The sequence below is a fragment of the Mytilus galloprovincialis genome, chromosome 3 (genome assembly GCF_965363235.1).
Source record: "Mytilus galloprovincialis chromosome 3, xbMytGall1.hap1.1, whole genome shotgun sequence".
NCBI lineage: Eukaryota > Metazoa > Mollusca > Bivalvia > Mytilida > Mytilidae > Mytilus > Mytilus galloprovincialis.
The window spans coordinates 43,863,875-43,878,182 of record NC_134840.1 but is presented as its reverse complement, the minus strand read 5'-3'; the positions used below and the strand labels follow the sequence as shown (position 1 = coordinate 43,878,182).

The 14,308-nt window shown below is 31.7% G+C and overlaps 1 protein-coding gene across 1 annotated transcript; it reads right to left on the bottom strand.

Moving 5' to 3' along the window:
- Nucleotides 1-3,010: 3,010 nt before the first annotated feature.
- Nucleotides 3,011-11,708, bottom strand: LOC143068042 (calmodulin-alpha-like). The gene is made up of 5 exons (XM_076241782.1): nt 11,521-11,708; nt 8,515-8,545; nt 6,595-6,738; nt 5,409-5,651; nt 3,011-4,134 (listed from the first exon to the last, which is right to left on the bottom strand). Exons 1-5 carry the CDS (start codon nt 11,521-11,523, stop codon nt 4,106-4,108), a joined length of 450 nt encoding a protein of 149 aa, XP_076097897.1. The 5' UTR covers nt 11,524-11,708; the 3' UTR covers nt 3,011-4,105.
- Between the last annotated feature and the right edge of the window lie 2,600 nt (nt 11,709-14,308).

Genomic DNA, 14,308 nt, shown 5'->3' with positions numbered 1-14,308 from the left:
CAAATGATATCCTTGTAACGATGATAAAATTTAGTAAAAGGTTTGACGAGTTAGTGATATCGAAACCCCTGGTGAGATATTTTTTCAGTGATACAGAGATTTCTTTCGTTTATATCAAATACGTTGTTATATACACGAGCGAATCGATCAATTTGAGATAAATAAACACCATTAGATGGTGACAATGGAACGCCACCATCCAAAATGAATAATCAAAAATAGAAAAAGAAAATTTCTCTCTTTTATAATAAAATTAAGATCTAATAGATAGAATGAAATTCAAAACAGTGTGGCTGTGGCCAATGATTGACACATTAAATTCATCCATTGACTGGGACAATTTAGGTGAACGTTTGTATGTAACGACCACTGCTCACTATGTACTTTTTAAAGACACCTAAACTATGGGGTCACCAAAGCTTCTCAACACCTTAATAAAGTAATTCGAAAAATTAATCAGAAATAACACGATGTTTTGATTTATATCAATTATAGAAACCAAAACATAAAGGTTATACCTGATTAATTTTTCTAATTATTTTATAATTAAAGGCGTTAAGAAACCTTTGGTGACTCCACAGTTTAAATGACTATCGTAGGTACGTCGTGAACAGTGGTCGTTACAGACAAACGTTCACGTAAATTGTCCCAGTCAATGGATGAATTTAATGTGTCAATCAATGTCCACAGCCACACTGTTTTGAATTTCATTCTATCACGATCCAGAAAAGGACAGTGTTCATTGTTAGTATTAGCTTTATTTAAAGTCAGAAAAAAATAAAATAAAAAAAATAATGAACTCCGAGGAAAATTCAAAACGGAAAGTCCCTAATCAAGTGGCAAAATCAAATGATAAAACACATCAAATGAATGGAGAACAGCTGTCATATTCCTAACCTGGTACATGCAATTTCAAATGTAGAAAATGTAAAAAACCTCTCACTTGAACGACAGTCGCATCAAATTGATTATATCAGTTCGGCAGGATAAATCTCTTGAGTGTACTTACAGAAATCGTCATAATTGAGATCCAATCTTTCCATGCTTTCATCCAAATATCTCTAGTGTTATTAATTGTACAAACGATGTTATAATAATGTCTCCTGTAATAACAAGGGAACATGGCCCATAAATGTATTCGGAATCACTGCAGTTTCATGACGTCGGTGTATTTTCATTGATATTTACCTCTTTGTACACTTCGCTGTGATTAAACCCATATTTCCGGGTAAATGTTTTGTAAACGTAACAAATAAGATGGAGTTCAGTATTATTAAAATTGTCAGAAATTTGTTCTTTAACAGAATGATCATAAAAAACACCGGCAATATTTACAAAATCAAAACCTTTGAAGACATATTTAATTTTAATACAATGTTTTTGTGATCTTCAGGGCGAGCAATTTTGAGAAACAATTTGCAATTATAATATGGAATTGTGTTGCATTAATTCCTCTAAAATTTGATGTAATTTATTAACAACTAAATAACAGAGCTTGATTAATAGATAATGTTTACCGTTGATTTTTGTAATAGAAATTAGGTCCAAAATATTTGTAATGTTGGTACGAAGTTTTCTGTGATTGAGATTTAGTCTACGCCCATGAGAACGAGTTTTACGAACTGTTTTAGAAACTATATCCAAAATATTAACAGAATCTGTTCTTGATATATTACCAATTTCCATAATAGGTATTTAAAAGACCGAGAGGATACTAGACTCTCTTCAAATTTGTTTAATCCAAATAATTCATTTTTCAATTAGTATATGTATAAGGAACATATAAAGGGATGCAATAATGGTACGGCTACCATTATTGTGGTATATAAACACGCGCGATTCATATAAAGTAACTGTTAACAAAACTTTGAATTTTATGAAATACTAAGGCTATTCTATACCTCAGGAATAGATTACCTTAGCTGTATTTGGCAAAACTTTTAGGAATTTTTGGTCCTCAATGCTCTTCAACTTCGTACTTTATTTGGCCTTTTAAAAAAAATTATTCGAGCGTCACTGATGAGTCTTTTGTAGACGAAACGCGCGTCAGCGTAAATATAAAATGTTAATCCTGGTATCTATGATGAGTTTATTTCCATGCTTATTGTCATTTGATTTTTCAAAAGTCTACGAATGCATCAGTCCAAGGTACAGTACGTGGATATTCGAGAGTGTAGTCTCTAATATAAAGCTAATATTACTTTTAAGTATAATCAAGAACAGGATTATGCATGTTATCATGAACTTATGAAGTTGGAGCTTTACCAGTTGTATCGTATTGGACAAGTGTTATAGCTTGTAGGACACATAATTGCAGCAAAAGGACAAGTTTTTTCCTGACCTAGGACATTTGGTTATAGTTGAAATGTGTACTAGTTGTATATATATTTGAATGAAAAAGTTAGGATCATTATAAAACGCAAAGAGCAGTTGTACATATTTTAGTTCATTGATGTCAATTTATGAATAAAATTAACTAGCTAGATAATTTGCAAATAGAACATTTCGGATCTAGAATAAAAATGTTAACGTACCTTGCACAAAATGGAAATAAATAAGCTTAGCCTATGTACGTGTTACAGTATAAATGCTACATATATTGTATATAAAATTATATCAAAATCTTTACTATATTCAAAAGCAGTTTGGGAATGCATATGTTCCTCACTTCCTTTTTATTAAGGTTTCCGATGTCCAATGGATTCAGTCATGTCACCTGAAAAGGTCCGTTTATTGGGATTTTTTAAACTTAAATATATGGTACACATTTGTACTATTTCAAAATATCAATACCAAAGACATTTTTTGGTCTATTGATGTCCATCTTGTTCCTAAAAAAAGAATAAAACTCATACATGACGTAAAATTCATTTCAGAATTTAATTTGTAATCAAGTCAATTGATAGTTGAATAGCTCCACGAAGAAATTAATTTAAGAAACAAAACGTTTCGTTTTCTAAATAGCCGTATTAAGGTAAGAATTTGTATAAATAATACAGAAGCATACAAATATCATTTAAATTTTTATTATATTAGGAACAATGTACAAATCACAGTTGCCGTTTCATCATGCGACTAGTTGTGTGGACGAGATAAGTATATCTTGTGTTCCATGCATTACTCTTCAGATGGACGACAGTGTCAGATCTATTACAGAGTGATAGGGAAGTAATACATTGGAAAAACTGAAACCACGAAAGGTAAATTATTCGTGATTTTATTTTCGAGTCATCCTTTAACTTCCAACCAAAACTTGTCTATAAACTTAATTTGCAAGTACACAACTATAACCTAACATTTGTTTTATATTTACATACAATTACATATACATGGGTATAATGTTCGTCAAACTTATCTGTGGTCAGGTTTAATTACGATTGAGTACTAGTATATCAAGTAACGAATTCAAAAAGGGGGATATATATGGACCTCTTCCTAAAACTTTGAATAAAATTTGAACATTTTCGGATTATTTAATTGATAATTGACTTATCTTCATTATAATCCTTAAATTGTTTTTAGTTACAAAAACAGTATACGTTTGGCAGCGGAAATATCTAATTTCATTTTGCAGCTCAACACTTCGAGGATTGTTGTAGACTAGTTTGGTTGCAATTTATGTCATTTTAAAAATGAAAATCACATTTTTGAATATGAATGAACATTGCACGTACAAAGAATATGGACGGACAAAGAAAATGGACGGACGATGAACATGGACGCATTGCAGTAGAGTAAATAAAGGATATTTAATATAATGACCTAGTGGGCCAGTTAACCTCAAATTCCGCGCATCATGCAAAACGAGTTGAACATTGACCTCCATTTCATATTAAATATAATAAAATGTTTCAATTCTACAGCAAAAAGGCTGGACTGGCCATGGCATCTTTGTGGTCAAGAACGCGTTGCCAGGTTGTACACATTCGTCGTAGTTTTAAATCACATGTATTACATATTTTTCTGTAGTTCCTAGTTTATAACAATATCATCATTTAAAAATATTGTTTTGAGTATGATAGTATATTTGAAAAATTGTCTTTGATGAATGAAATGTACATTATGATGTAACAGTGAAGAAGGAAACAGTTCTTGTAGCGATGGTCTACTTTGATGTCATCATATGGACGAATTCTACAATGTAAAGAAATGTTTCTCATCATGCAGGTATACTTGTAAATACATATTATTTAATTATAGATTATCATGTTTCAATAATTATAAATTGACTGCATACTGGTTGTAGGCTTTGAACAGTTAATGATATGAAACAAGATATATCTGAGAGACGCTCGTTTGCATTTGCGACCAATCCAGGTACCTCCGGGGGCATTTCTGATCAAGTAAGTAACTAAAATATTATTTCTTAATGAAAGGTACTTAGGCAGCAACCATTTGATTTTCTGGGGGGGGGGGGGGGGGCTATGGTTTTTTTTGGAAAAAAAAGTTTGTTTCCAGTTTTTGGAGAAAAAAATAATTTGTTTTTGATTCTGAGAAAAAAAAATTGTTTGTTTCACCCTCAGCTGCCACTATATGTAATGCTAAAATTGAAAGAAAAAAATTGTTTTCGACTTGTCGCGAAAAAAATAGATTGTTTTTCGCCGCAGGCGAAAAAAAAAGTTTGTGCAGAAAAAAAAAACCATAGCCCCCCCCAGAAAATCAAATGGTTGCTGCCTTAACCAATCTCGTAAACATACGTCTCTATTAAAAGGGAGATAATCCAATGTGATTTGTATCCGTTCTGCAATTACAAATGCATTAGGTCCGAGACCACAATTAATTCGTAGTGCATTTCTTTTAGAACATAAATGGAAATTAAAAAAATCCCACATGCGCTTTCTCAATGAAATTTTTACAGTGTGTTGTACTACTTTTGGGACAAATTATATCAAAATTATAGAAAACTTCATCGGCTCGAACTCAAAATATGGACAATTTTATGTTTAGGGCTCTTGAAATCTTTCGACAGCTTCCGAAGTGCTAATTTTAAACCTTTTTCAGCTGGACCAAATCACTACTTTCCTTTAAAATTCTGGACCCAAATTTTTTTACAGTGTAATTTCACCCCCCTACTTCGAATTTGAGGCATAAAACATGGAGAAATAAATTTGGAAGTGGTATGAAAAATATTGGCAAGTAACCTACTGTCAACACTAGGGACTATATTCGTGAACAACGAAAATCAAGGGACGACAATTGTGGTCTCGGACCATTATTGCGAAAAAATCGGACGTTTCTAATCTTGCATGAGATCAACCAATGGAAAATATATGTTTCAGCAGATCGTGTATTACATTTATAGCATACATGTGCAATGCTGTTACATTATATTTTTTTTTGTTATCTTTACCATATCTGTTGATATATATATATATAAAAAAGTTCAACTAGATTTGTGCTGACCATACCTTCATAATTAACTTGACCATCGCCATCTGTATCAGCCTCTCTGATCATTTCATCAACTTCTTCATCAGTTAATTTTTCTCCGAGATTTGTCATAACATGGCGGAGTTCAGCTGCACTTATAAATCCATTGCCATCTTTATCAAAAACTTTAAATGCCTCTTTTAATTCATCTTCTGAATCGCTATCTTTCATTTTCTTTGCCATCATTGTTAGGAACTCTGGGAAATCTATTGTGCCATTTCCTGCAAGGAAGACGTTTGTACATGTTAATGTGCCTAATATATCATGTTGTGTAATTATCTCATATTAAATCCTTATTCAGATATAAACTTTCTTCAATCTTCAGTTTAGAACTGTACTTGTTGTCTTGATACACTCCCCCTTGATTCTTTAGGATAATCTCGTTTCAAACACTTATGGCAAATAACTTCGAATGGATATTTATATATTGTTTCTAGTGATTATGTCGTGCATATTTTAAACGAATAATGATTTTATGTGATATATCTAAATGAGGCAGCAAAACTTACGAAAATAACGTGTTTTTTGTTCCCTTTACTGTTATTTTTCCTTGTTTTAGTGGGATTGTACTTTGGACCCATCTTACAGAGCTTATTTTACCAAAACACGTTCGTTTTTTCTATATCAGTGTTACTTAATAAATTCGTAATTCATTTTCTGTGTCCTCAATAATTTTAACTGTAACTATCTAGAAGAAACAATTGTGCGCGTAACAAGTATACAGAGCTTTAAATATGCTCCATCGAAACTTCATTAAATCGAAGGAGCCTTCATACCGTTGTAAAATTATAGATTATAACATGCCCTTTTCCATATTGGCCCTGGTAATATCCCGAGACTCCCATAATGGACAAAAATAAATCCTGTCGTATGGCACACTTTTACAGTAATATAATTAATCTTTCTGAAAGCTTTTAAAACTATATAAAACATGTCTATACCATGCAGTAGCAATATGGATGAAAGTATTTTTAATATATAACTTATTCTTTTTGACTCGCCTAGAATTTAAAAGAAGTACGAAATGGAACGATTATATGGTATGGTGACCTCCAGCAACACTTAAAAACAATAATTAAAGAAATGAGCATCCGTAATAGTGTAACTGGTAACTTGTAATGTGATTACAACATTTACATAGACATATGCACGAAATGTACATACCATCAGCGTCTACTTCATTAATCATGTCCTGTAGTTCAGCCTCTGTAGGATTTTGTCCGAGAGATCTCATAACAGTTCCAAGTTCTTTTGTGGTAATGGTACCGTCACCATCTTTGTCGAACAGACTGAAAGCCTCTTTAAACTCTGAATAATTCAATAATGAATTTTATCAACATATTCTACTTGTTACATTTTTGTATGAGGTTTTTATTACAAAAAAGTCTACCAAATACAGTATTTATTCCGATGATATAAACATAATATATAAAGGAAGAATTTATTTACATCTATGTCCGACTATCAATTAATTGTTTAATATATGTTACATTTATTAGTTTCATCATAATTTCCTAAATCTCCTTACATTAATACGTATAAATTTTTTTTTTAAAACTTGGTAGCACAGAATTAATAATATTTTCAGTAAATCATTTGAAGCATTCTTCAGGCAGCTATAAGATACTAGAAGTTTTGAAATGAAAAATTTTGAGTTGTCATTATGTTATAGTTATTAACCAAGCAAGTCGGTATATATCATTTTATCTGCACGGCTCGGGTGACCCTATTTATCCCGAACGAGTAGGAGTTGTCAATTATACTTAATTATCAATTATGGACTTTTGACGAGGTCAATACGTTATATATGGACCTGTTCAGATTATACTGGCCGAGGACGAAGTCCGAGTGTCAATATAATCTAATAGGTCCATATATAACGTATTGACTGAGTGAAAGTCCTTAATTTCAATATTAAATATGTAAATAATTTATTAGGAAAATGAAGTTTAATGTTCTTTCTGTATATGTTTTAATTGTATTTTGAAAGAATTTTAACATGTTATTGAAAATGTTTTTTTTTTAAACAAAATCACAGCTTGTTGCATTAGCATTATTGTATTCTTATCGTCTGCATTTAACACAAAAGATTGAAATCTCCTGATCAACTTGGAAATTTTCTTTTCTGGTGCGGTGCTTCCTCAGTGATTGTTATATGTGACGTCATGACGTCGTAAATCTAAATTTAGCAACATTTTCCTTATATTGACCACCAATATACATATAAATAGAAACATACCGTCAATATACGTAAAAATAGAAACAAGGCGTCAAATACGTAAAATAATTTTTGAAACATGTGGTCGTCATATCCAATGAAAACAGTAGAATGCTACACCATATGCAATATTGTAATACATTTAACTTTATTATACTTCACGTTAAAATGCCAGATTATGATTATACTTCACGTTAAAATGCCAGATTATGATTGGCTAATACGAAGGAGACAATTTACTCTATTCCCTTGCTGAGCGTGAGACAAATATTTGAATGTCACCCACTTGTGCAGACCAATCAAAATCGGTAACGTAAAAGGCAATAAATTGAATTTAAATCAAATAGTTAATGACAATGCTCTGTCCTACGTGTTGTCTCAGAGGTTTTTCATCGACTTTCGTAATAAAACAAAAAATATTTTGCTTCACTTATGTTGATTTGTGTAATGTCTGTAACGTTGACGTCATAGTTAAATACTTTAAATCTTAATTAAATAATAAAAGACAACAATAAACATTCAGTATAATAAATTATGTAACACATAGCTAAGAGGGTGATTGTTATCCCTCGAAAAAACATTGTCAACCTTGGCTTCGCCTCAATTGACAACGTTTTTTCGGGGTAACAATCTGCTTTGTCACCCTCTCAGCTATGTGTTATTTATTAAGTTTTGAGTGATGGGTAGAGGTTTTATTCCCCTCAATCAAATATAACTTATTTTGAATAAAGTAGTTGAACTAATTATATCCACAGTTTTATCAAAGTAGCAAGAATACTTGCAAAAAAAGGATATCAATAATGTACGATTAACATTACAATTGATCATAGGACATTCCGTATAATTTTGCCCTTCGTTTAACCAACCTGCAATTTGTTCTTCTGTCAGTTGGTCGGCCTGAAATATTAGAGAAAAAATATTATCATATACTTAGACTAAATAACATATGAATTTTACCGTATGATAATAGCATTAAATTAACGTATATTTCATATTTTTTTCAATTAGTGCTTAGCGGGCTGATATGAAAAGTTTATCACATGCTTCGATTGTTAACACATGCCTTTCCGTAACGTTATCACATGGCATTCCGGTGATACTCGGCAAATTCCGGAAAATACACCTCAATACTACGTTTTCAGTGAAAAACATTACAAAGTAGTGTACAAAACAATTTATGGATACTGGAAAATATATTGTGTAAAATAATATAAAAAATAAAAATATAAAAAAATAAAATAAAATTATTCAAGTTTCAAACATAATTTAGAAAGTTACTTTAAAAAAGGTTGACTTTTCCAAACAATGTTCATTATGTATATTGTTGATTTTTTTTTTTTTTTTTGTCGATTCGTCCATGTTAAAATGTTTTTTTTTTCTCTGTTGAGGTATATGTTAGAAAGACTCATATCGAATGTACCAAAATTTGGGTCCGACGTCCCTGAACTTTTCACTCTTTGAACTTCTTTTCTAAAAGGATCATTATATGAATCTGTTATTTTTCTTTACTGTTGAAGCATATGATAAAAAGATCATAACATGTCATTTTTCATATCGCATGTATTATCAGCCCTCGGCCAATATCAGCCCTCGAGCCATGCGGCTCTTGGGCTGATATTGAACCTAGGGCTGATAATACATGCGATATGAAAAATGCCATGTAATAATCTGATAATATCAGACTTCTGGTAATTTTATAGACTTTTACAACTTAACTTGATACATTTGATAATTATATTATCAATTTATTATGTATTATATATTGTGTTTTGTTCAATGTTACAGTAGAACTACATGTATAATACAGGGTCTTTTATCTATTTATTGCTTTACTCTGAAAATAGTTACATGTACATGGACAATTCATTATAAAATGAAAATTCTAAACTATTTTATGGTAATAAAGTCTTCATAACGAAGTATTACGGGGGAATTTTGAGAATTCTAGAAGCTCCAAGGCGTGTAAACAAAACTATTTTTCAAAATTTATTTATTTGTTTGTCGTATGATTTGACACAGGCCTCAGCCTAACGTTCCTGCTAGGCAAGAGTAATTCTTCATAATTTCATTTTTGAAATTGTTAATTACAAGGGGGTTTACCTTTTTCATTTCACCTGCATTATTTCAACAGTTTGAGACAACTAACAACTTTAAAAGAAACAAAGGAAAAACCTTTTCAACACTATTCATATTTTTTATTGTTTAGTTCCTCAAATGTAATCTGATAATTGTGCATGACCGTTTAAAATGAAAAATGAGAATCTTACATTCAATAGAATATACAATCATGTATTATTGACAATTTTGCATTGATTTGCTGTTCAAGGTTGTACCATTAAGAACATTCTTATTCATACATGATACATGTATAACAGAATATACAAAAGAGGCATCGAAAAGGGACAAACACACGACTAAACTGTACATTTAAATATGAATAAATCTAACATACACAATATTTAATTTACAACCTATATATATGTTGTCTTTATGATACCTGGACGAAAGTAATTATGGACGATGACATAGAAAAACCTTTTAAATACTTATTAAAACAATATCCAAATGGTTTTACATGGCCACTTCCCATAAGTATCGTATATCGATCCCATAGGCGTATTGAGTTAAATTGGAATACAGTATACACAATACTACCTTTCTAAAATGTTCGATATACAAAAACGAGACAGCCATGCACCCAACAACACAAATAACAAAAAAAAACCAGGGGTTTGAGAGGGGCTACAGTCAAAATTAGAGAGATGTCTATATAACATATATCCAGATCTAAACTGTTCCGAGTCGTCAATCAGACTCTATGAAAAAAAATGCCATCAAAAACCAATTCTTCAAATATCTAAAAACATTCAGGTATGGCTTCAGACAACTACTGACGAAAGTATTGACTAGGGAAAATAACATGAATCTGTGGTAATTGAGCTGGCTTTTTTATACCTCAACCTTGTTACTTTTACTCTCGACTAGCAAATACTGGTAGTTAAAAGAACACAATAGTTGTCAATGTCACATGCCCAGTCGGAAGTCTACATCGAGGTCAATGTTGCAAATTATATCCTACAGGTCAATATATAGCCTTCACCAATACACAGATGTCCCCATATACAATCTCATTCTGACAAGCTCTATATCACTACCAGTCTTACAAAATACTTTCATCAACAACAAAATTAATAATGACAACAAAAAAATTAAGAAATAGAAAATAAAATCACTGACAAAGTTTGAAATTTGAAAGAACACCTCAAGTTGAACATGTTAATAGATTAAGTTCTTTATTTTTTATCCTCTACATCTCATTTTTATCTCAATGAATTTAGAACTAAGAGGTATACATGATATACCACACAAATGATGCTCAAAATTACTGAAAGCATAAACAAAGTACTTAAATAAGGCCGAAGATACCACGGGGACGAACCGAGCTCATAAGTCAAGAAACTCTGAAAACGTCATGGCATAAAACGAAGACCTAACAAAACGGACCCCACGAAAAACCGGAGTGATTTCTGCTTATTTCTTCCTTGTTATACTGTTATAAACGATAGATTGCAGACTGCATTTAACATTTTATGTTATATGGCCTAAAAACTTTATTGAATACAAATAAATGCTACTGTGTATGTTATGTTATAAGTAGCACAATGAGTTATTGATATGAAAACCCCTGTCGGCATTCTAAAACATGAATAAACACATTCACTCTTATATTACTTAACAACTGTAATATTAGTAATTGAAATGAGTATTTATAAATAAATTGATAAAAAAAGAACAGAATAAAATCAACATATAATGTTTGTATCTTCGTGATAAGACAAATATCTGAATAAATAAATCGAGAAATCACCTACCATTTTAAAATCGTCTGATGATAACGACCTAAATTCAAATTATGTGTATTTTAAAACCAAAAGTCGTTGTTGGGGTTAGTTACTTGAGCCAGTTTTTATTGACACAAGTTGTTTTAATTATTCACAAAAGAATTTGAGTATATTAAATCAGCCATGAAATTACATTCATAAAACGGTGATAATTTGAAATAAAGTTGTACTGTTAACACCGTATATAACAGAAAACAATTCACATTGAACAAATGACATTAATTTAAAAGTCTGGACAAACTTTAAAATTTTGATAAAAGATATTGGTAAAAAAAAAAGGGTGGACTGAACTTCAGCCAAAACATTTTTTTGTCCCCCCTCCTTTCGCCACGAAAAGTTACAATATATAAAACAGAGAGATTATATAAACATTTATTAACCAACTAAGTACATTATTGCCAAAAATGACTGGTTATTAAAAATAACATATTTTCTGTAATGGCCCTGTTTTTTTCTGTAATGGCCCTGTTTTTCTGTAATGGCCCTGTTTTTTCTGTAATGGCCCTGTTTTTCTGTAATGGCCCTGTATTAATGCCCGGTTTGTCTGTATATAGCACAGTAAGGGTTTTTAATAAAGTTAATAAAATTAAGTTGTAAAGAGTATAATACTTTTTTGTATTTTATTTAATTTAGTAACCAGCAACCAACATTAAAGAACCATGTATAGGGATCACTGTTCCTCCTGTTTTTCAACACATAACTTCTGTCAACTTAATATCTTGAATATTTGGTATATTAACACATACACTGTTATTCAGTTGGTTAATAAATGTATTAAGAAATGGGTGTTTTTATAATGGCTCTGTTATATGTCCTTGGTCAGTAATAATGGCCTCGGATGTCTGTAATGGCCCTCGGCGTTGCCTCGGGCCATTACAGACTTCCTCGACCATTATAACAGACCTTGGACATATAACAGGGCCATTATAAAAACACCCATTTATTAATACTATATTAATATTAAGATTGTAAATTTCAACACAGATGAATACTTAAGTACCGATGATGATAAATGATGCACGTGAAAAAAAATAAAAACAAAACTTTGTTAGATTTCATACAGTTTAAACTTTAAATTAGATGAACAACATAGGGTATTGTTTAAACTTCCGACCGTGCGAGGGCTGTGTAGCCAGTCAAGGTCATTAAAAACTCCCATCGTCATCATAGAACGTTATAAATGGCATACGTCCGAAGTTCTTTTTGAGTCTACCTCCATCAGGAACGCTCAAAGCCAAATATTTAAAAGCAAAGGATGTTGAAGAGCTATATTGCAACAAAAAAAGGTCATAAAAAAAGTAACATTTTGCAAAGAATTACCGCTGTTCAATTGAACGGGATACCGCTGAACTAATCAGAACTTGATTTTATTTGCAACGTTGACTTTTATGATATCGCGTAAAAACAGAAATAATTGTCCTATCCTAGATTCAGATATCAATTTTGGTTTCACATGTGAACCTTATATCACACATTGTTTTTCTTCTTTCCTTTTTTCATTTGGGTTTTCATTACAGAGTTTAGATACCCCAACTCGACTAGTCTTTCGTTTTTCACATATCTGTTATGCCATGGCGTTGTCAGTTTATTTAGATTTATGAGTTTGACTGTCCCCTTTGGTATCTTTCGTCCCTCTTTTATGGTAATGAAAGGTTCAACGTTATACATTTGTATCACTGTTAGATTATAAAGACATCAGGGATGTCGTTACCACAAATTACTCAAAACCTGTACATTTTTTTTCAAAGATACGACGATTTTTAGATCTTAAATTTCATGTTTGAAATTATAATAATAATTGTTTAATTGATGCTCACATTGGCTTGTTACTGTAACAAGAATACAGATAAACTTAAATACATGTTTTATTGTACAGATAATATTAAAACATACGGTTCGTCATACGGTCGAAGATTTATTTTTCGCACTATGCAAGGTCATGTTTTCCTCGACTGCTTATGAAGTCTTCACACTAAACCCATTGGATGCGTACTGACTGATACTTTGTCTTCAATACATGATTTGTTAATTTAGTTGTTATTGCCTTGTAACTGACGTTTAGTAACTGCGAGTACTCTTCAACAGATTTTTATAGTTCGTTCTTATGTTGCTTATTTGGAAGTACTATCCAAGGTTAGGTGCTAGTTTTGTGTATGCAATCATATTAACCCGCCGAAGTGTGTATGTGCATGTTCTATGTCAGGAGCTTAAAGTTCAATTGGTGTTGTTTGTTGCTAAATACCATAACCATTTTTTTTATTTTCGTACGCAAATCATGGCGTTGAACATATCGTTTGAATTGTTTAACCTTTGCAAGGTCCTTTTTCTTTTCATAAGCCCAATTTTGAAGGCCGTTTTGTGACCTTTGGTTTCCAACATCTACGACATTTGTCTATTTTACATTTACACTTGGATTTGAGACCATGTGATAACGACGCAAGAAGACACTTTTTTGTAATTTCTATTGTATAACACACAATTTATCCCACATCATGTAGTCGACGTTTTCAAACTAATAAGGCATACTTCCAAGTCAGGAGCTTCTGGCCTTGGTAGACTCGTATGTTTTTTTTAAATTTAGTCTGGTGTCTAGTATATGTCATTTTTAGTAATGATGATGGGAGTTTTTAACGACCTTGACTGGCTATACAGCCCTCGCACGGTCGGTGAACTAGTACACATATTTGTTAAAGGGCCAGCTGAAGTCCGCCTCCGGCTGCAGGATTTTCCCGCTTTGCTGAAGACCCATTGGTGGTCT

Excerpts from the sequence above, each read along its gene's own strand:
- LOC143068042 (XM_076241782.1), bottom strand. Across the intron at positions 5,652-6,594 it reads TAATGAAGTAGACGCTGATG|GAAATGGCACAATAGATTTC; the intron begins GTATGTACATTT and ends TCTTCCTTGCAG. Across the intron at positions 4,135-5,408 it reads TGGTCAAGTTAATTATGAAG|AATTCGTCCATATGATGACA; the intron begins GTATGGTCAGCA and ends TTTACATTGTAG.